This window comes from Falco punctatus (genome assembly GCF_963210335.1).
Source record: "Falco punctatus genome assembly, chromosome: 11".
NCBI classification, from domain to species: domain Eukaryota; kingdom Metazoa; phylum Chordata; class Aves; order Falconiformes; family Falconidae; genus Falco; species Falco punctatus.
The window spans coordinates 4,958,098-4,982,166 of NC_137591.1; the positions used below are offsets into that span (position 1 = coordinate 4,958,098).

General features: G+C 38.5%; 2 protein-coding genes across 2 annotated transcripts in view; one reads left to right on the top strand and one right to left on the bottom strand.

Annotated features, from left to right (window-relative positions):
- FGGY (FGGY carbohydrate kinase domain containing) overlaps nucleotides 1-24,069 on the bottom strand; it is a 325,564-nt gene that overhangs the window by 301,394 nt on the left and 101 nt on the right. The window lies entirely within an intron of this gene.
- Nucleotides 4,550-24,061, top strand: LOC308071244 (CARD- and ANK-domain containing inflammasome adapter protein-like). Its single transcript, XM_080406354.1, has one exon. It carries the CDS (start codon nucleotides 19,613-19,615, stop codon nucleotides 21,878-21,880), a length of 2,268 nt encoding a protein of 755 aa, XP_080262480.1. The 5' UTR covers nucleotides 4,550-19,612; the 3' UTR covers nucleotides 21,881-24,061.

The window sequence follows — 24,069 nt, forward strand, 5'->3', positions numbered from 1 at the left end:
GGTGTTTGCTGCTGTCAGAGGAATACAATTGTAACAACACCAACCAAACAAAGGGTTACTAGGAGGATACTGTAGTTTGCCAAGAGTACATTTTGCTGATGTCAGCAACCCGGAAGGTAAGTTGATTTTGACCATATGTAGGAATAGACAGCAGAGGGATAATACACAGCACTGCTGGGTGTGGTTTTACAGGGATTTAGCAAGTGCCAACTAGCAAAATAAGCAGGGCAAGGAGATTAATTACCTGCAAAGGTGCATGTTTAACTCTCAACAGTGCTGGGTTATGGAATAGATGTTACTAGCAAGCATTTTGCTTAATCACCTAATTACGTAAAAAATAAATACATTATATAAAATACTATGTTAATTAAATACAGCTGAATGACAGTCTGCTCCACCCTATCCTAATACGCACACACAGACATTTAGCATTGCAGTTATGTGTTTTCTCTCTCAAGTTCGACATTCTGTAGTTCAGGCTAAAAAGTCACTGAGGAATAGCACTACTTGTTAAGCGGGCATCATCTGGTGGGTTGGTTTCTGTGACACAAGTTACTTGACTTGGTCCAGTTCAGGAGGTACTCGTGTCCAGTCAGAGAATTTACTGTCAAGCAAGGTGGGTTTTAGTGCCAGTTACAAAGTTTCACAAGGAGAGGAGAAGCAATTTAGGTGAACCCTTTCTTTGGTCTCACGTCTCGTTTGATGATCAGGCCTAAGACAGGGCAAAGTAAGTTTATATTCCTGCTACCTCCATCTGTTTTGTAAACAGTGTGGTGGGCTGTGAGCCTGTTGCTATCTGGTTCACTTCAGCATAGATGAAAATTCAGCAATCTGAGTATGTTACCAGATCACTCAGTGATCAATACGCGCAACTGTAATGAAAAATGTGAGTGCATTTGTATGTGGTGAAATGCAAAGTTTTAACACTTACTTAACTGCCAAGATTAAAATTGCCTAATGGACTATGTGCCTTACTTTTATAAGGAATAGTCAGTTCTCTCCGAGATACAGAGAAACTCTCTTTTTGTTGCCCCAGCTGTACTCACAAGGGAATATTTTGCAAATAACAGCATTGTGAACATGTATTTTGTTTGGCTGTGAGTGTTGTCAACGGATTCAGGAAGTGAAGTCAGAAAAAGGCAGGGTTTCAAACAGGGCAGGCTACACAAATGCCTAGGCAAAGAGCCTCTAATCAGAACAACATGTTTGGGACACACAAATATTAATTAGAATTTGGGTCTGTATTAAAACCAACAAACCCCTCACACTTTACCCCGTGAACAGAAGTAAGCTACAAGGGGGGTTTGACTATGATTGGATTTAAAATTATACATTGAGTAAAGTACTGGTCATTACAGAAATAACAGTAGTAATCTAACTTATTTTATGGTGGGGAAGAGTTACATACCAGCAAGTTTCAATCTCAGAACACAGTAGCAGTTTAGAGTCCTGATCCTTCAATTGCCTACATATCTGTAGGTCCAAAAAACACTAACCTCAAAACACGGCACTTCAAATACCAGCCTAAGGCAGCACATAACCATTTAACAATGAAGTCTAGTGACCAAGGGACATCTTAGCTATCCTTCCATTATATAGAAAGATGTGACCAAATACAGAGAATATCCCTCCAAACCTATGTGAAAAGTGACCAACAGTTTTGTCTCACGAAGCCTGAGAAATCCACTACAATAATTACTTTCTGAAAAAGTAAATAGGACTTCCAATGAAGTACATTACTGCATACACATTAGTGATCTTATCCCCACAACGCTGCAGGAAGCAAAGAATCTAACTTACAGGTACCTAGGTTACTGTACAGGAGGCTTACATCTTGTACATAGTATCACACAGCACGTATGGCCACTGCATGATGGGGTGTGGAGCCTGAACCAGTGGCAAAATTGGAAGTTACAGAGCTGGATCAGCATGGTGTTTTGCCCGAGTGAATAACCCTGACCAAGGCTCTGGGGTTATTAATGAGGCAGCATTACTGAATAGAGTGCGGAGGCAGATGGACCAGCTCAGGCTGGAACAAGCTTGGGCATCAGTGGAGTACACCATGGAGTGCGGTGTACTGTGTCCATGAGAAGCACAAAAGCAGAACTTAAAAAAAAGAAAGAACACTTATCTTTAATATCAAGCCTAGCACCTTCTCTGTTCTCCATCTCTTCCTCCCTACACCTACGCCCAAATCTTAGGTATAACAGCATAGAGTTACCCACATCAAGAAATGCAAACCAGTTCAGGCAAAGTTTGCTGTGTAGAAAAAAAAGTTGCAAACATCATAAGTGAACATAAAATATTGCCAACAGGCAGATGGACAGCAAGCAAATAATATTTTAAAGTAACATATACACAAACCCATTATGAAACAGAATAGACTTTAGCAAAATCTAGCATTAGCTTAGGGACAGGGGAAGGAAGGTAGTACTAGCTTTACAACTAAAGAAAAGGAAAATTCAAAACTTAGGTGGTTTGCTTTCTTGAGAAGGTAATTCTTCCAGAGAAGCGCTTGTTCTTTAGAATTACATGCACTGCCAGCACCAGTGTCTGCACCCAAGGACTGGTGGCAATCGTAATTCTACACATATACATCATTGTTGACATGAACATTATAATACAGCCTCTGAACAGAGAATGGTGCTTCTTACAAAGAAAACTTGTAGAATCATCATATAATTTACCGTGAAAGCCTCTGACTACTTAAACAGTTTTAGAGTGGTTTTGCACAGCAGGGCCCTCTTTTCCAATTTTGCACATTATTCTTTGCAGTACATTTTTGTTAAGGAACAATAGAACTACAAAAATAAAATTAAATGTTCATCACGGTCCCTTCTGTCCTTAAATATTCTGAAATACTACAAACACAGTTACAATGGGGAAGAAAGGCTTTTTTAAAGTTAATTAAAATATTAAAAACACTGCTAATTTTATTAGTTATGGAGTAACAACAGACAGTAGGGGAAAACAAAACAAAAGCCTAATTCAGAAAAATGAGTAAAGTGAGTAACCTATTTTTGAAATCTTATACAGAACTCGATAGGTTATGACTGATCTGATTAATCCAAATCTCCATAAAATACCTAGAAACTAACTCTGTAAACAAAAGTGGAGGAAGAACTAACACTTGTTTTCCTCAGTCTCACAATTATTTTGTGGTTTTATATTCTCCAAGCAATCTTTAGGTTGATTCCTTAAACAAAAGGACCAGTAACTTGCTAGAAATTCCCCTGGACTGTGAACTTTGTTCCTTACTCTCTTCTAAATTAAAACCAATTCCCGTGAAACCTGGCAGTATAATAACAGCAAAGATGTGGGAAACAGGACACAATTCCAGCAGATGGAGCTCAAAAGCAAACAGTCCTGGAACAAGCTGCACGAATGCCTTTTTCACTATTCGCTCAGATAGTGTAGTAACCAGAAAAGTCTTCAGATGAAACCTGCTATCACACCAACATACTAAAAAAAAATACCTTAAGAATTCAGGGAAGCTGTTAAAATTAATCACTGCAACGAGTAGGGAGATCCTGCATCATTTTAATCATAGAATAACCACTGTTATTTCAGGGGACTCTAAGGGTTCAAAACCGTCCATCCATGGCTGTTTTTCTGAATTCTCACCCACGACGATGAATTAGTGGGCATGACTTTTAGATGACTGCTGTTATCGTGCCTTTTATGTCTCAGAACACAAGTTGTGAACACACACACACACACACCGGAAGTATAATCCAGTGAACGCTGTTATTCAAAAGCACAAAGCCATTCACATAGCACTCATATTGAAAAGAGATAATTTAAGTTTTGAATCTCCACTGAATGGATTACTGGTAGGTTTAAAAGCACAGCCTAGCACTACCAAAATTGGAGCCTACCTTTTTCAAGTGATGCAATTCTCAAACTTGCTGACCTCTATGTGACTGCAAATCAAAGTGCCATGGCACCTATAAAAAGTTCATTTTTCATTTGTGTCCAAAAGTAGTTTTAGAACTTTTAATGGTAGTAAAAATTTTGAGTGGCTGCACCTACCTTGCAAGTTCTGGTTGCTTATTTTCACCTTGAGAAATGGAACACAAGAAGGTCCTTTTTAAATGATACTTTAAAGATACAGCTCAGGATTTATTCAGTTTAACTTCTGGCACCTAAGTTATCTAGGTTAGGAGGCACCACAAGTTCTCTTTATGGTTAACAGAAAAGCACAGGCCTCTTCAGAGAGTGATTTGGGTAAACTAAATTGCTAATTGGAAATGCCTGTATGTCAGCAGTCTACTTTTTTTAATTTAGGAGCCTCTAGTCAGATAGGATGAAACCTATAGGGTTTGATGATTATCTGATTAGAGTCAGGAGGGACTTCCTTCTACTAAACAGAAAAGTTCTGCAAACATCTACCACGTGTTAGTGATGAACAAATTTCCGTATGCAAAGTTTTACTCTACTACATCATATACATAATGTACACTCTTTTTTCCCTGTATGAATACTAAGGTATCCCCAAACATTAACTGTTCAAAACTCCTTACAAGAAGCCGTTAAAAACAAGACTTACTATGAACCCTCTAGTGGTGTCTTAGGGCCACAATCAAGATGTGATCTTTATCATGCTGAATAATCACCAAGTGTCTGACCCAGTTACCTGAAGAGGAGAAAAAGAACCCAAATTCTCAAAGCAAAATCCATTTCTAGTTTTCTTGTTTTGTTCTGCTATTATAAAGGTTGTCCGTTCTCCCTGCTTCCTGATAAAGTACTTCTAAATATATATATATTCTAATTAGTTAACAAAGTGCTTTTATATGCAAAACTACATTAAAACTATGTAAAGCTATACAGCAAGTACAGCTGACTTCAGGACTGACAGTAGAAGAGTTCACAGTTAGTCTACAGGAAGGTTGCTGACCAAACCTAACTCTTGAAAAGTTAACAGCAAAGCTTCCTTCTTTAAATGATGGAATGTAAGCAGAATTTAGTGGTCTTTGCCCAGGTTTCCTCTCCTTGAAGCAGAGGTTTCTAACCTGTATCTTTCTAGGGCAGTGCTGCAGGGAGCAGCACATCTTTCCCTAATTTCCCACTACATCAGTTTTCAGGGCTGTGACCTGTGAAAAGGCAGGCTGCTTTTCTCTATGCAGATTTATTTGTGCTTTTAATACATCAGCTTGGTTAGAGACTTCTGAATTTTTTTTCCCACTTCTGCACCCCCAAAACCACCTAAGCTTAGTATATTTAGGGAAGTGCCCCTGACTAAGCTTCACAAGTACTGACAGCTTTTGCTTCTGTGTAATTTTGTGAAAGTAACAATATAGTTGACCAATTCGATTCTTTCTCAAAATGTTGATTGACATTTACCGAAAGGTAGGACAAGTCCTAAAGATGCTGGATATACCAGCTTTGGAAAACAGGCAACTGATAAATATTGGAAAGAAAACACGTTTAAAAATCATATATCTTCTTACATTGGGAAACAGGGATGTCAGAATTTCCAGAGCAGAAAGAAAGAAAGAAAATGAGCAACAGCAAAACATTTTGTCCTGAGAGTTTTTTTTCTTATCACAAATTTGCTTACCCTCTGACTAAACATTTATTTTCATAAGAAAGTTACATAGCTCTAGCTCTTTAAAACTGATGGTTCCAAACTGGTACACAAGTATACACCATGTTACTTTTCTGATGTAACCTGGGGCCTTGCTGCATGACTCTGGGTAGCTTTAGCCGTGGTGTTTAAAGAAGCTACCAATAAAGCAGTTTAGGTTTATATGCCAGTTTGTAGGCTGCAGTAGCTAAACAGCTGGCTACTACTCCTACAAGAGCTGCTGCTGCCAGGCGAGCACTGACAGATCCGCCTCCTGGCCTTAGGGAGCTCAGCTTTGATGTGTGTCAGCATTTTCTTCACACGGGTGCCAGCCTGAGCAACCAGCTTTTCCCTCCTCCTTTGCCTCTTCTTTTCCACTCCCTTATTTGTACTGGTAGTGCTTTTTGGAATATTGCAGGATACTTATTTTAATCTGTATTTCTCCCCTTATTCTGTTAACCATGAAGGTCTACAAACACCTGAAATGATGGGGGGCAACAGGGGAACATAAATATAGGTACAAGCAGTAGGGATGTGGCATCTTCTGAAAGAAATGCTCACAGCAATCTTCAAATTACCACAGATTGAGTCATAGCTCTTAAATTCATTCTTCCCAATTTATATTACGCTACAAAAATGCCCAGGCAGATTTTGCACCAGTTTTACCAACCTAATTTGAATTCACACTTTTGGTTAAACAAGCTCAACTTCCCATATGGACAAAACTATAAAACGTGGTTTGACTTTCACAGTGAACATATTTCATGCACCCATTAACTTGAACAAGAACTGTGGGTCCTTAGTGTACCTGCTTTATGAAACTGTTTTTGTTAGATGACTAACTTTATGCATATATATATTTAAAACATTTTAAAAGGGCAGTGAGGTTATTATTCAAAGTCTTATAAATGGAATTTCTTGCACATGTTCCTGATATCAGCTTCCATGTCTGTTTTGAATTTACTTACAAAATACACTACCACACCCAAAATTAGTTTCATGCTATTTCCTTGCCCCCCTCTGTTCACTGTTATCATTCTTATGTGCAGAAATTGCTTCTCTGTTTTTCACTGGACAGGAAATGCCAGACTGGCAATATGAGGAAGGCTTGGGTTTTAACTTAATGTTAATTGTTGTTGCTTCCATGGTTATATGTCTATGGGTTGAATGTGGCATCTTGATTAACGAAATGCTCTCACAGTTAGTATCTGTAATACCTATTTGCTACTAGCAAAGCCAGTTACATTTCCAATCAAACTCTGAGGGTAACAATGGCAAACTATGGTGACAAAAGCAAGAAAGTAATGAGCTCAGTGAATGAAAGACCTTACAAAGTTACTCTCTGTTAGAAACAGCTCCATTCCCAAATGTGTTGCAAATAGGAACACCAGCAGCTCAGCTGAAGAATAGTGCCATGTTATTTTCTGTAGCCTTTCTAATGGTACTTTCTCCTGAAATTCAGGTCTAAGCATTTTCACACTTCCACAGACCAATCTAAGAAGGAAAAGCTAACATTATCGCCTTTGGGAATACGGCCCATCATAGCACTTAAGTGCAGGCCCATCAATCTGTGAAAGCAGGCTACTAACAATCTCACCCTTTCCTGCCTCTTTAGAGAGCATCTAACTTCTATGGTGGCAGTAGTGATCTAAGGGCATTAAGAAGAAATAAGACTCCTTGCCTAGCAAGACCTAGCAATTAACATACAAAAATAAAACCAGATTCCTCAGTGTTTCTGGGATTCAGCTGATACCACATCAAATAATAGCACAACAAGTAATGACTTAAGAGTTCAAATTCCACCTACAGCTTTACACAAGGAGCTACTTCACAGTCCCACACACGAGCTTCCATAACTGCTGGTCGTGTGAAGCACAAGGGAGATCTATAGCGTAGGAGAGAAGTACTGACCTTAATTCTCCATTTTCCAGGCAGCCCAGGTCTTGGCTTAAAAAACAAAACCAAAAAGCCCCAAATCAAAGAACTATGCCTTGGCCTAAATCCTCCCTCTGGTTTGGATTTCAGAATAATACTGACTTCACAGAGATCTACACTCAGATTTAAATGATTCTATGACTCCATGAGTCTATGAGTTAAAAAAGAGAAGTTTTATAAGCATAGGTTGAAAACAAACAGAAACTCCCCATGTAGTCAGAAAAAATTATCACTTTTGCTTATACAAGCAAAAATGATTATTTATAATGATGGAGCTCCAAAAATACATGAAAGGCTCTTAAAATTCATGAGAAGAGTCAGAATAAAAGTACAGTTCTCAAATACTGACAATTTTTTATGGCTTTCTATTTCTTTTCTTGTCATCCATCAGCATTTGCATAATCTAAAGCCTCTCACCTGTGATCAATGATATATTAAAATGTATTTCGATTCATTTATTAAACTATATTAAATTATATTTAAACATCGGTGTACTCTGATCTAAAACTGGAGTACTATGACTCAGCCAAAACCCCTATGATTCTTTAAGTTCATTTGCCTAATATACACTTGCCAGGCCTAATATCACAAGCCTCATCCTAATCTTGAATTTTGGTATTATTTGATACTTTATGCTCCGAGATTCCTTCCTTAACTCTGAAACCTTAATTTAAGCCAGCTGTTCCACAACAACCCAACATGTGTGGGATTCTCCCACTAAATAAAAATTATAACTATGTTTGGGGGTTTTTAAAGAGATATAATGTCCGTTGTGAGATGGCTCCTTTTAAAGACAAACTATCAAAGTTGGTTCACCCATGTAATGTGAAAATGAATCTGTGCAGAACAGCTGTGTATGCTACTTCAATGCCTTGACCATGTTAGGGTTTAATTTACAAAGTTATGTTGGCTTTTTTAGCTTTCCATTTTTACTGAGCTATACATTTTGTTTGATGCTGAGAATCAACACGTAAATATTAATATATTTGCCCTCTCAGCATCGTGGTATGAGCCTGTTCTTTAAGGTAGTAACATACTGCTGACAATGAAGATCACGTCCAGTTAATCCTCCTCTGAGCGCAATTGGTAGTTCCACTGCTGTTCACAGACTACTTTCATGGCACATAGGATGCATGTGAATCGCTGTTTGTGGGAACCTGCTTATTTTGCCTTACTTTTATCCAAGACAGTATGTATCTCAGGAACAGAGAATGAATGTAAGCTGATATACCTAACTTTAAATTTTACATTTGCCAATTGCTTATTATATTGCTTGACAGCGATGGCCACCTTTCTAACAACAGCTGCAGAAGAGGACAGGTGAGGTTTCTACTATCCCTTCCATAAGGTCACAGGCTGATGGCAGCGTCCTGTGCCAGTACACCATGCTGTGGATCAGCTGGGCTGGATACATGTGTCCCAGCCCACTGCCCCGTCTCTGGGAGAGGCAGAGGCAGAAGGGTGGGAAAGGTAATGGGTTAATCAGCACAACCGCACACAGGAAAGCCTATGTGTCACAGCTCTTACTGTGCTTCTGTGAACAGCAACATCCTTTCACCAAATATTTTAAAATACTTATAGTGTATATAGTATATATTTATGCAATATATTGGTATGAGGATTAACCATATATATGCAACAATAAAGACATTCTGCATCCTGCTATTAGAAGCACTTGGTTCCCTTATACACAATATAATACTCTATAACCAGTATTTTTTATTCAAATTGATTTTCTTCCAAATTGTGTACACTGAAGACTATTGTTCATGGGAGAGGGTGTATATGTATATATATGTATCTATAATATACCGTATTACAGATATGCTAAAAATACAAAAAAAAATTAGCGTTGAAATATATAGCTTTCCAATACCATTTCAATCACAAGAAAATGGGAAACAGGCTGTAGAAAAAAAGCACTGACAAACCAGAAGCCTTGGCACGTAAAGGGTTAAAAATCAATCCAGTATTTAAGAGTAACAGAATGTTTTCCTGTAAACTCCTTCTATGGTGTGATCTAGGGGAAGGTCCAACTTAAGTGCTGGATGTTCATACAGGATTTCCTATGACTAATGCTATCACCATTCAAAACTTTTAATTTAAAGTGTGGGTGTTATATACAGATAGGAAATTTACCATTTAGAATTTCTTATTCGAAAATGAATGGAAATTACTCTGAATTTCAGATTCATTTGCTGTACATGGAATGATAGTATAAAATAAGGAAGTCACTAAGTGGCGTATGCTGGGATTGCCTGCCAAGCTTTTACACAAGTCTTTTATATCTGGACAGGATTCACAGGAAGCTTGTACAGGAAGGCCTTTTCCTTCCTTGTTTTTGAAAAGCTTTGTTGGATGGAAATTATGCTACTGACTGAAAGAAGGGAAGGGGAACAAAATACTATCCTGGTGGTTTTGGTGCCAGTCCATGCAAAACTGAAAGTTACACCTAGATAACATTAATGCAACCTGTTGTAACATAAACTAACAAAAAACAAGCCTACAGAGCACACAAGATGTTTTATAGTTTTTGATTTAAAAGATTAAAAAAGAAAGTAATACAGGTACCAAACCAAAACAGTATGGAAAGTGCAAACCTGAGATGTAATCTGTTACAATTAAGCTAAATTTGCCAATATTTCTAGCAAGCATGCCATGGCCACGTATATTCTCTAGGAGGTTTGCTCTGAATTATATTGCAAGCTATGACTGCTTCAGACAATTTTTAAATAGTGGTATTTTATTTCATTAAACACGAAGTTACTAACAGCACTTGAGCTGTCACTACAATATCCCTTCTTTTATTTCTTAATGTCATGTTGATACCATTTTCATGATGCTATATTAACTTTCAGTTGAAACTAAGCTTTCCCTATGTCTTGTGACACAAGAGAAGGTTGATTCTCTAGCTCATCTCTTTACTTACTGTAGCTAATTCATGGCACAAATATGTGCAAACAAATGAAATAAAAAACCCCACACCACTATTCTTTCCTTAATATGGGTCTTCTAAAAGCCCTACCAGGCACATTGCTGTTTTGTGTACTGATGCTATACACATTGAGCCAAACAGTTTGCTTCACTGGGAACCATAACAGCAGGAAATATATCTACAGGTAGACTACAATAGGTCTAGATGGTTCTTCAGCATCTACCACGTCACCTGGCAGGTGTCCCAGAGATGCTATTTAGGCAAGGGGGAAAACAAAACAAACCACCCCCAAAACCTTAAAACTTTCTTAAATAGCAAATGCTTCTACTGCATAGCAAAGGAGAACAGAGTTGTAACTTAGTGTGTGGATGATAGAGGAATAATGGTGGAAGAGGAGACTCAAATAGGCATAAGGCAGTAATACTCAAAGGATGAAGAGGTTAAGTAGTACAGGGGATAATGGAAGACATTAAAAGCATTAGAAAGAATCACTGAAGAGCAGGAAGGTCTTGTAAAGACTGTTGGTGGAGGTGTGCAATTCTCTCCAGCTGACATCAAACATTCACAGTACGAAAGCTATTATTAAAAAAAAAAAAAAAAAAAAAAAAGGATGCTGATAAAATGAGTCAAGCTTGCACTTTGTAGAGTAGCTATGGCACAGGTAACCACCATATGTATTCACGTGCTGTGAGAAAAGGCATTCCTAGAGGAAAGAAAATCCATGCCTGTGTGTTTTCATTGCTGCTGTGACCAAAGCCAGTTCAACAAAAAATAAAATAAGAAAAAGCCTCTTTATGCAGCAACCATTTCTCTGTTCACAGTGCAGACTACAGGAGTAGGGAATAAAAGAATTACTTCCAGGAACAGGAATAGAGAAGTCTGAAATGAAAGCTTCAGATGAGAATGCACATGATTTGCAAAGCAATGGAAACTGAGGGGGCAGCTAGGTCATGCCTTTCCCCTGCTGCATGAATCATTCTTTGAATGGAAATTTGAGTAGGAAGACATAATGGCTTGGGAACAAAGAGAGCTGCTGGAATATCACAGGTGCAGCTGAACAGAGAAGGATGTTTTGGGATATGCCAAGGAAAGCAAACACCACGAATCTGGAGGAGTTGTCAGGCCTTTGTGATTTAGGGAGCTATCCAAATCAACAAGGGTATTTCTCATGGAGTCAAACAGAAAGGAGTATAGCTGAGGTCCTGATTCAGTGTTCCAATTAATCAATTCCTTAATGCTAAAGCATAATTCATATTTCAGAAAAAGACAGGAGGTGCTAATGTCCTGCTAAATGTTCTGGGAGTAAAATTTACGTTCCACTGAGGCACCTCTCTATAGTTAGATGCATAATTATATACTTTGCTGAATTGCAACTAATGTGAAGTGCAGGAATCCAGATTGTGACATACAGGAAGACACATACATTCTGGGGGAACCAAAATCGTCAGTCAAAACCAGAGGATTCAAACAGAAGACAGTGGAAGCTGTCAGAACTGGAAAAAGCAGATAACGTGTGAAAGAATCAGCTCTATATGCCTCAGAAAACCCTCTAGCAATGAGAAATACTGTGAAACTGAACAAAAGGTACTCAAAAAGTTACAGAATTGTGAACAGATGAAAAACACTAATAGGAAAGAAACAATTACATGCCGACGGTCTTCTAGCGTTGCTCTACCAGGAAAGTTAAACTTCATTCTGATGTACAACAAACATAAACTGAATGCAACTAAAAATCCAAAGTTATCTTAACTAGTTGATCAGGATAGAGTACAGCTGAATGATAACAAAGGTAATTGGAAAAAAATAATTATACGTGTCCACATTTTTTCTAGAAGAAGGAAGGAAAAAATGCTAATCAAAACAAAAAAAGTGGTTACAAACAAGCCCCTTGAGTAACTTGGATTGTGTGAAGACTACAGGTGCTATATATTTAGATAGAACAGTGAGAATGTACTGGTGATAACTCAATAGTAAGACAAGTAGAATTTAAATGAATGTTATATTTTAGCCATTTAATGTGAAATAACCAAAATCAACTTACTTCTCTAAATACAGAATTCTAGACAAAGAAAAAACTAATGAAGACAAGCTAAACCAGTGCTGCCAGGGAATCTTTCTCAATCCCGAGTTTTCTTTCTTTTCCGTACTGCAGTAAACAATGCTGTTGAAAAACTCAGTAGCAAAGAAGTAATGTACGAATTACAGTCACTCAAGGGCCATGAAAAATCTTGCACAGAATTTTTTAAAATGGTGCTAATTACTGTCTTCTGTAAAACTATGGCAATAAGAAAAATCTAAAGAACTCAATGTAATAGCCTTCCAAAGCTCAGACAGCAGGGAATATAGAAACTGTGTTCAAAGTAAACGGACAGAGAAACAAGAAACAAAGCTAGAATATTAAGAAAATAAATAAATAAAGCTTATGGAGGCCTGAAATGACAGCTGTGGAGAATGCAACAGATGCAGGGAATCTTCTCTGATGTATTACGAGAAGCCTATCAGAAAGGCCAATTAGACTCAGCCAGGCCCAACCGTTTCAATTGCCCTCTAACAGGTTTGAAGAGGGAATTAACTGAGCCCCTATTCAATCTGCTCTCCCACCTGCAAGACTACAGTAGCTTTTTGCTGCTGGTGGTGTCACTAGAAACCAAAGCTTACCATTGCTCATTCAGCAGACATATTGCATTTTTAACAGAGCAATTTAATGTAATTTTTCTTACTGGAATAAAAAAATATTGATATTGTTTTCACACCAAATTGAAATAAGTTTTATACTTCTTCAAGTTCTGAAAAAAGCCAGCTGTGGAACTAAAATGGATTTGAACATTCTTTTGATGTAATAAATAAAATTTATATACATTTTACTGTAAATGGATTCCTTGGAGACGGCAATATTTCGAAGTGTGTGTGTGGAGACTTCATTAGCAAGACATTGTTTAGGTAAATATCCGTATTATGTCTGATGCTTGACATTAACTGTAGCAACTTAACAAATAATAGCAATTAAAATTGGTTTATGACACAGCAAAACATTTCCTTTCAAAGTCACATTAGTCTCTAGTCATATCTACAGCATTTTCTAATCAGCAAGAATAAAATTCTGCTTGGACACTGGTGCAAATTCAGAATAGCTTTTCACAAATTACACCTACAAACCAGGTTTTGCCAAAAGGCTTCTGTGGGAGATTTACTGGCACTACAGTATTCACCTTCTGGGCGTAATGCTACCAGTAAGGTTTGCCCGACAAGTACGGGGCATTTAAGGAGGATCTTGGTCTTCAGCAGTTTAAGATCTATAAAGTATTTTCTTCTGTAAGATTTGACTGACAAAGTGTATGTTGCTGACTCAAAACCACAAGGGCTTGTTTGGTTTAAAATGGAAAAAAAAAAAAACCTGCCAATTTTGGAGAACAACCCTGGCCTTCCCTGCATTTAGTTTTGCTGATCCTTGAAGCTGCCTAAGTATTTAGTAGCTTAATACTTTTACATCATTTGCATCTTATGCTAATGAGATGAAGGGTAGCATTTTACTTGAACTGCTTTCTATTAGCATTGGTCTGAAAGGACACATTTAAAACCTCCCTCTAAAGGTATAAAATAAAAATCATGACACTTCAAGCCAATGAATTGGAAAATGTTTTCTCCTCATAGTAAAACCAGTATCAGTGTCCAGGTTTAGTCAATAGATCAACAGGCAATAGTTGTTAAATGTAAATTAAGCTTGTGACAATAAAGAATTCTGCAGAATAAGTATGTATAGACACCAAAACCTAGTAATACTTATCGCTTAGAAAAATTGCAGTATTTCTTTTGGTTTTAATTTGCACTATGAAAATTGCAGTAACTAAGTATGTGTTTCATTATATCACCAGTAACATTTTTTGTTTGTTTCAAACCAACTTTTATTTTATTTATTATGTTCTGAAACAAGAACATTGCTTTTCTTTAGCTCTGTGAAGCTAAATTAGAAAGCTTGTTTTCCCTCTACCTCCACTATGTAGTTTCTCATAAAACTACCTGGCAAGTAATTCCATGAAGAACTTTGGAAAAATACTTAGATTTAAGTATGCAAAAACCTGAATGGCAAAAAAATGGTTTCTAATTAGCTTGGTCATTCTTCACTATATTTGCATGGTAAACTGAAATAAATGCATGGTAAACTGAAATAAATTTGGTCACTCTTCACTAATATTTGCATGGTAAACTGAAATAAATGCATGGTAAACTGAAAAACAATCCTAAACCTTGCTTTGGCTAAGATATATATGTCAAACCTCATTCCTACAGTTCAATCCAGATAGACAGCCTGCTCTGTCAGCATTTACAACCACCAGTGGCACTTTGCAGATGTATACTACCCACTTAAAATTACCCCAGGTTAGGAACTTCATAAAAGTACATACTAATCTCTGGAAAAAAAGAACATTTTGTATTGTATGAGTGCAGCGCTTAACATGATCTTTGTTTGTTTATACTTCAGGAAATAGTACTATAGTGTTGGGGTAACATTGTGACTTTTATTAGAAATACAGTAAAATACCCGAGTTACTAAATCAGCTGTTGTATTAGTACTTAGTATTTTGAAAGCATCCATGAAGAGTGGACAAAGCTGGGAAGCTGTGACTTCTGCGAAGTACCTCTTTCAAGTGTAGGACCCAGCACAGGACTCTCCAGGGGTGGTTATGGCATGTCGATGCCTAAGTTGCAGAGAGGATAAGATGGGAGCCCAGCACGCATGTCCGAGGTGCAAAACATGAGCCTGGGCAGATCAGCTTCCCCCCAGCTCCAGCAGGCCCCCACTCAGGCTCCTGCTGATACACCCTCTGTGTCTGCCAGTACCACTCAGAGGACATCACTACTCTAGGGAACACCTCCATTTAAATACCAGCCAGGGTAGAGATTTCTCAGCACCAGGAAGGCCCCAAGCTTACTCTCTACAGAAATATGACTAATGCAAACAAGACCCCTCAGTGCCAAAGCTCCCCTTTTGACTTCCCTAATTTACTGCAGTTAATCTTTAGGCAAAACTAAGCACTACATTTTGTCTCTCTTGTAGACATTCTGACGAGTCAGCTTCTATTCCAGTGTTACAGTAAGCCAAGTACGCTCTAATCATCATCACGAACACTTCTAGCACTGCTGTTTCTCAATCTAGCTATACCTAAATATAGTTAAACCTCAGCCAGCTAGGCCACACTTAGATTTCTGGTTATCCAAAACAAAGCTTTCTTTGTGAGCTATGTTTATTAATGAAAATGCCTTGATTACCCAGATATATTTCTCCATCCTTCATGATGTTTAGATAATGATGTTGGCTTTATTATCTCTTACAGACTAGCATTTCTACAGTGAGCTACGTTGCCAGTAAACAGCTGGCATTACTGCGAACAATTGTCTTAAAATGAAATTAAAGTACACATTTGGGAAACATAAAAATATCACGGTGAGTGAAACCGTGTTATTGATGTTTGGCTTCCCCTCGGTTTTATCAAGAAGATGCCCCAGAGAAGGTGAGGAGTGACTGGCAGTCCCTGCGTTGCCTTGCAGGCTGCTTGGGCAGGAGGCAGGCCGGGAGCCGGTGGAGGAACGGTGACCTCTGCAGGTCGCGCCGGCCGCCTCCTGCCCCGACTGCACCAGCTGGAGCCTGGGTTCTGCTTTCATCTTCCAGAAATTAAAACAGAGAAAATTAGATGCGTATTTGATGATGACATAGCAACATAAAATAAACTAGAAAACACAGGCACGTGTTAATTTCAGAAATAAACGTTCATCTTTGAGAAGTCAGAAAACAATACATCAAAGGACAAAAACTTCAAAGCACTCTGTAACTTCAAAGCACTGCACCGACATTAATAAACACTTAGGACATGTCTGTGAGGTAGAAAAAGATTTCCTTTTTAAATGCTTGTGTAAACAGAGCACAGAGATTGAGTGATTTGCCCAAGGACACAAGTTAGTAGCAAAACTGAGATTGCATGTCAGAAATAACTGGCTCAAGTCTCCCAGCTACAGGTGGGTTAAATCAGTTCCCTACATGGACACTTACTCAGTGGAGGCCAAGAGAGCGCTCTTTCCTATCAGTAGCATCACCTGCCCTTTTTAAGGCGTGCCCTAAAGTCTACCGTGTTGTTTTCAGCTGAATATCCTCCCACAAAGTCGGTGCTGAGTATACGTAGATCTAGCTGAATTAACGTAGTCTTACCTGTACACAGAGTCTTCCTCCTGCATTTAACAATGATATTAGAGCTTAAGTGGTCTATGTGAACATTTCCAGTATTTCTCTGTCACAACTATGTATTCACTACAGGCTTCTTGACAACACACTGACTTAAAATACAATCAGCACACCTAGAGTGTGAAGATTCACGGATGACACTGCTGAAGCTGAACCTGCACTAGTACCAATCACAATTCTTTACTACATCCTTCTAGCCTAAAACATACCATTTCCTCAATGCATATAAAAGCTTATCTGCTATACACCCGTACTGCAGAACACAAAGATCCTTAAGTGCCATCTGACAAAGATGGAAGCAACCCCCACCACTTTTTTCTCAAAATAACCTAATAAGGAACAGTCCTTGGATACACAGAGCTAAAGAAGCCAGCGGAAAAAAAAAGTGGATTGTGAAGTACTTAGCAAGAAGAAAAAACCACATTGTGCCTCTCAGAAAACAAATAAATGTAAAAGACAACAAAGAAGGCCAAAGATTTGCCTCTTCCTCTCTCCAATTTATTTCTTTTCTTAGATATTCAGTAATACTAAATTTTGCCGTTCTTATTTTTAATGAAGAGCTTCCTGGTGATCCCACGTTTGTGGTCTCATGCACTTAATCAAAGGAGAAGAGATGTGGAACTTTAATATATTTCCCTTCTCTAAAACATTTACATGTCAAATAAATAGAGCTAATAAGTTTAAAAAATATAAACAAAAAGCATGCTTCAAATAGCCAATTCCAAATCTCTTCTCAACCGTTTGGGTTTTTAATCTTTTGTTTAAAGTCATTGTTGGAACAAAAGCTTAATTCTAAAACTAGTTAAAATATTAATTAAAAGATAAAAGCTTTTAAAACATAGGTTCTAAACATAACTCCATGCAAGCTTCCAAAATCTTATGGTCAAATGTGATTCTTGTTTTAAGACAGAATTTCCTAATAAGTCACATACTCATAATGAAACTTTTTTTAAAAAAATTGATTATTATATTTTGAAGGCTGATTTGCATCTAGTAACAAGTAATTTGCTGCATATTATTTTGCCAAAATAAAGTCCCACAGCGACTCTGAAAGAGATGCTGCCAGCATATATTGTTCAAATGTTCCTCCTCAAGGCCAGTTAGGAGTACTGCACCCTTTCATTTGTACTGTTTACTAGTAAAATTTCTGTATTCAGAACACTAGGACATTACTGTCATACTAACAGACTCGTAAAGAATATCACAATTTCTGTTTCTAAATTTTTCAGGAGTTCCAAAAATTCTTGTCCTGTCTGCATTAACGATACTGCTCAGCACTCACAAAACATTCTCCATTGCCAGAACTCAAAACTTTCTTGTGAAGATATCAAGTATTGCTATCTCTGTTTTGCATGGGAACAATAATAATGATGACATAAAGATCCCATTTCACCAAACTTTAAGTAAGGACTATTAATTTACTCAAGCCATGAATAGATTTTCAGTACTTTTAAGTCAAATCTGAAGACTAAATAACTTGCAGATCACAGGCCCAGTCACGCAGATTTGGGAACACAATTCAGACCTCCTAACTCCCAACAATAAACCATAGTTTTCCATGTTATGCATTAACAATCCTTAGCTAAATGACAAAGGTTTTGCTGTTCTTGGTGTAGTGCCCTTCTTTGCATTTCAGAGGAATTACTGGGCTCTTAAATTGGCTGCCAAATTTGCTGACTTGGTAACTGGCTGGCTTTCAAAATATATATTAAAAGTCTTGCCTTTCCTGGCTATTTCTTCAATAAAACTTTTTTTTTTTTTTTAATAGAGTAAGCTTTGCAATCTTATAAAACTAAAGTCAACAGAAAAAAATTAAAAATCTTATCAGTCACATTGTACATGCTGTTAAAGAAAATATATGCAAAGGCAGCAGGACCCAACAGAAAGGGCACTGAACTAAGAAACAGATGGCAAAATGTGCCATTTGCTTAAATAAGGTCAAGCTTTCAGCTTTTCAGCTCATTTTTACTTCTAGCTCTTACAGAACTCTAATATCAATTTCTCTCTCAATTGGTTTCAAAATGTGTAGATGATTAATATTTTATTTCCTTCTCTCCAGGAGGAATTTTAACACCAATAAGTTAAATTAATTACAGCTAGATTCAAAGGTCCTACACCCATATTGAAAACTATACATACTCAAAGATTAGAAACTCTATTTAATTACACTTAAAATGCTGCATACTGAATCACACACCTTAATCCACCTCACGTAAAAGAATGAAGTTCCAGACAGACTCCAGGTTACAGCAGGAACGACAAGCTAAACAGCCTTTAAGTTAAATATACCTCATAGACTGAAGTTGTAACTCATATTAGAAAGGCTGGATCACTTTTTATAACTAGCTGCTTACACAGTTTATTTTTATCTAGGTCTTCATGTTTTCATTTCATTATATTATAGGGCTTTCACCTACACAGCTGGCAATGTGTACTCTTTCATTTAAGATCATACAAGGTATGTAATCATGGCAATAGTAACTATGCTGTGAATTTTCTTTTGTCATGTTTAATAGACTGGTCATCTAGGCACCTACAAAAACCAGCTTGGCCAGAGGAACTGAGGAACTTGATAAACAAATATCTTCTATGCAAATATCAGATTCACAAAATTATTTTCTTCTTCATAATTATGCATAAAAAATCTGGAAGAAGTCTTCCAAGTGGAATATCTTTACATATCACAGATTTTTGTTTTGTTATTAAACTTCACTTGTTGCTAAGGAAGAACAGAGAAGATCAAAGGACTTCTAACAACTAGAAAACCGAAGGTGAGGGAGTTTTTATTTCCTTTTCATTCTTTAAAGATTTATCACTGAACTGCAACATTTGTTGATTGATAGTTCTACAAAAAGAATGTGTAAAACGATGTGAGCCTGCTTTGCTATTTCACATTTAACTTCAAACACCAAATAACTCAATTCATGTTCTGATTATCAACATGATCATGCATACAAGTAACCTGTTTACAAATCCATATGCAATTGAAGTCCTAAGGACTAAAAAAGAAGAGCTGGCAGAAGGCATAAACGACCCAGACCATCTTCTGAACTGGCTGATAGACAATGGTATTTTTAGCCCAGAAAAAAAGATGGTCATGAATTTCTACAGGACACGAACAGAAAAGAACTCACGAATTTTAGACATACTGATTTCTCAAGGTGAACGAGCCTGCAGGCTCTTTTTTTATCCATGTTTAAAGCAAGTGGAGCCAAAACTTTACAGCAAGATGAGAAAATATGTCAGTGAAGTAAATGAAAGCATTGGAGATGCTAGAAGGCAACTGATTGGATATTTACTCGAAAAAGACAAGTTTTGGTTTGAAAATGGCAGTGAATGGCATCAGGAAAAAACCCACAGTCCTAGAAGAAAAAATCAAGAATGGGCTATTAAGAAGGAAAAAGCAGAAACTCAACTTTCAAGGGCAGCAAAACCTAGAAAAAATTCTGCTGATGTTGGCATCTTTGATGCAGTTGCTAAAGGCTATCTTTCTGAGTTAGAGAAAACATTGAAAGATAATGATATAAATGCACTAAACTCTTCAAGAGGAACACTTCTGCATGTTGCAGCCGCCAATGGACATCTAACGATAATGGAGTACTTGATCAGCAAAGGTGCAAAGATAGATGTGAAGGACAAGGAAGGCAGAACACCACTGCACAGGGCTGCTGAGAAAGGCCATGGTGATGCAGTGAAAGTGCTTCTCCGACATGGCGCTTTTATGTACGGTTCGGATGCAGAAGGCAAGACACCACTTCATTTGGCTGCACAGAATAACCACAGTCACATATTGAAGATGTTCCTGAAAGAAGAGGCAAGAAGCTGTAGGAACCAGCACAACTTTTTGCACATGGCAGCTCTTAAAGATGAGAGCAGTGTGGCAAAAATGCTTTTAAAGGCTGGTGCCTCCACTGATGGAAAGGATGAAAAAGGATGGACTGCTCTCAGTTACGCTGTTTCTCAGGGGTCTGAAAATACTGCGAAAGTACTGCTAGCAGCTGGAGCCAGTGTTGATTCCAACATGGTCAAAAGAGCCTTCAACAGCAACCACCCATCCATCTTCAAAACACTACTAGAATATTCTAAAGATTTGTCATCTGACATAATGGAGTCAGCTCTTTTTAGAGCTGTACAGAAAAATCTGCATGGAATCGTAGCAGCTGTAATTGACAGAGGTACAGATATAAACGTTTACAATGAAATGCAGTATACTCCTTTACTCCTGGCATGTGAAACAGGCAAATTTGAATCAGCAAAAGTTCTCATCGAAAAGGGAGCAAACTTTGGAATAAAGACTCCTGCTTCAGACACAGCTTTGCATCTTGCAGTTCAAGCTGGGGCTGCTTCCATCGTAAATCTGCTTCTGCACAAAGGGATGGAAACTAACCTTATGAACCAAGCCAATGAAACCCCACTCCACGTTGCTGCACTTCATAATAAAGGAGCATTAGTTGGCCTTTTAGTTAATGCTGGGGCCAAAATTGACGCTGTCACTAATGAGTTTGTTACTCCCCTGCATATTGCAAGTCGAAGAGGTAACACTGATGTTGCCCAACAACTGTTGCACCACAAAGCCCATGTTAACGTTAAGGATAAGCAGTCAAAATCCCCTTTACATTTTGCTGCTGAAAGAGGAGACAAAACAATGGTAGAGATGCTTCTGAACGCCAAAGCGGACCCCAACACACAAGACAAAGAGAAAAAGACTCCCCTGCACGCTGCAGCTCTGAGAGGACATCTCAGTGTCGTGAAAATTCTGTTAGCTAGACAGGGAAGATGTGGAGTTAAGGACATGGATGGATGCACTCCAATGCACTATGCAGCCATTAAAGGAAACACAGAGATCATAAAAATTCTTCTAACATCAGGGAAAAATAAAAATATTGATGATAGAAACATTTGGAGAAAGACTGCACTGCATATTGCAGCGGAATATGGACACAGCGACTTGATAAATCTATTGCTGAGCCACGGGGCAGTCATTAATGCCTTAGATAGCAGCAAGAATACCCCATTGCATTGTGCGTGCAAGGCTGGTCATTTTAATGCTGTAAATTCCCTCATAAACTGGTCACAAGGAGATAAAGCAAACTTACTAGCTGCTAATAGTCTCAAAAAGACCCCATTGCAAGTAGCAGAATGTAATAAAACAGAAAATCAGGCTCAAATTGTAACACTTTTGAAAAAGAAAATGTTAATAACAAAATGAAGATGTAAAGAAAAGACTTCTAAATTTAAATGCAGAATTCTCTTTCAATGTAATTTGGATAGTACTTTTGCCCAGTATGATTAAGAATCCTGCTAGGGCAGTCAGAGTTAAGTTAACAATCAAAGCTGGCCATGGAAAAAAAGGATCTTAAAGACAGTGTTGAACTTCTAAGTATTGATTAGCCTTTTGCTTCTCTCACGAATCTCATACTTGGAACCTATTTAAAAAGCACCAGTCTTAAACTCATTGTGTATGACATCCACTAGTAGAAATAAAGATTTACAGAAAAAAAGATACAAAATAACTTTTTATATATATGTGGCTATTAGCTTGTATAGGTAGCTTAATTAAGCATTGTTTGGTAAAATCAAATTTTATAAAGCCATCTATTATGAATAAGGAGACATCTGCATCCTTAAGGATATAGAGCATAGAGATGTTGGAGTCGATAACACTAGTTTTGTTTAGCTTGTGCAGACCTAACTGCAAAGGTGCTGTCAAAAAGAGATCGATTTGCTCTCCCTTTCAGTCCAGCCATGCATGCCTGCTCCAGGTTGTATGCCTGAGCTGATCCAACTTATTCCACAGCTGTAACTGAACCAGAGGAGAAGCAGGGTAGCAAAGAGCTGAACAGCACTGGCTCTCCTGAGAGTAATATAGTATTAGCTTGGTTTATGCTTGTTGTAATTTTAGTCCAAATCAGTTTGCCTCACATGGGGCACCAATTGCCACAGCACAAACAAGCTAGTGAGTGACAAAAGACTTTACCATCAGTCAGGTTCTACTGTCCATGCCCTTTCTCTATAGTCCTGAGGCCAGATCACTCAGCTCCTTGTCTCTGCTACCTCTTCGTTCTTCCTTCTCCAGGCTCCTCCTCCATCCAGCCTCCCCTCCCACACTCCTCAGGGCTATTAGCGGAATGAGCTACAGCTGCACATCGTCCATGTCAACCAACCCACTGCCTTCGAAGCAAGGCTACAGCTGCATATTATCAATGTTAATCAACCCACTGCCTTCATTCCTCTACGTATGCTTATTACAGTATTGCTCTCTGAGCTAATTGGAGATCAGAAGACATCTCCCTGCAAATTTACAAGTGTGGGGTTGCTCTGTTCTAGCTTTACTAGATTCATTCCCCATGCTAATAAATCCTATCAAGAGGCTTGGTATAAACCAACTAGAGGAGTAGTGCGTGCTCAGAACTCTCCTAATGCCATTATGTCTAATAACACTATTACGTCCCTGCCCATGGCAGGGTGTTGGGACTAGATGATCTTTAAGGTCCCTTCTAACCCAAACCATTCTACGGTTCAGTATTGGACTGGACCCTCTTTAGACATTTCTGTATTATACCCTATGACACGGCATTGACAGATCCTGAGATTGTAACAATTATTTTTCTGTCTTTCCGCATGCAATGCTATGTCTAGATTTTCCTCATGCAATGGTATGTCTAGATTTTGTGTTTTTAAGTAGAGATAATGAAAACAATCATATTTGCTGTTTATTAATTTCACCTTCAAATCAATTCCAGCACAAAGATGTTCAGAATAAAAAGGTTGCAACAGAGTTTATTGGTTCAAAATACTTGTATTGTCATCTCTTAAAACAGAAAAGCTTTCTTGAGTCGATGGAAGATTCTCTGTGGTCATTTTCTACACAGCGATAATCAGCCCTCCTGGCTCTTCACACCTCCCTTCAGTACACGATTAGAAGGCCAGTTACCACAAAGGGCCAAATACTTCTTGTGAGGTGAAAGACAAACTTAAGAGCGTATGAGAGTAAACCTGTGATTTTTATAGCTGTATTTACAACACTTCAACCCGACCCACACAACATCCCGCTGCCGTCACGTTCCAGACGAACGAAAAGCCACAACCGCACGCTGGGAGGCACACAGAGGCCAGAAACACCGACACCTGCGGCACGATGCACCGCCACAGGGTCCCTCTTCAGCCAGGCCGGGCCGGGCCCGCCGCGGGCGGCTGGCTAAAGCGCCGCCAGCCGGGACAGGCGACTGCCAGACGGGTCCCGCCGCCCCGCGGCCCTGAGGCAGGGCTGCCCACCCTCACGGGGCTGACTCCCCGGCGACAGCGGCCTGGGCGGGTTCCGACCTCCCTCTGCCGCAGCCCTACTCTTCCTCCCCCCGCAGGCCCCCGCGCTCCCCCATGCCTGCCTGACACCCACCC

What these genes read in the sequence shown, in the direction of transcription:
- LOC308071244 (XM_080406354.1), top strand. Translation starts at nt 19,613, where the DNA reads ATGATCATGCATACAAGTAACCTGTTTACAAATCCATATGCAATTGAA.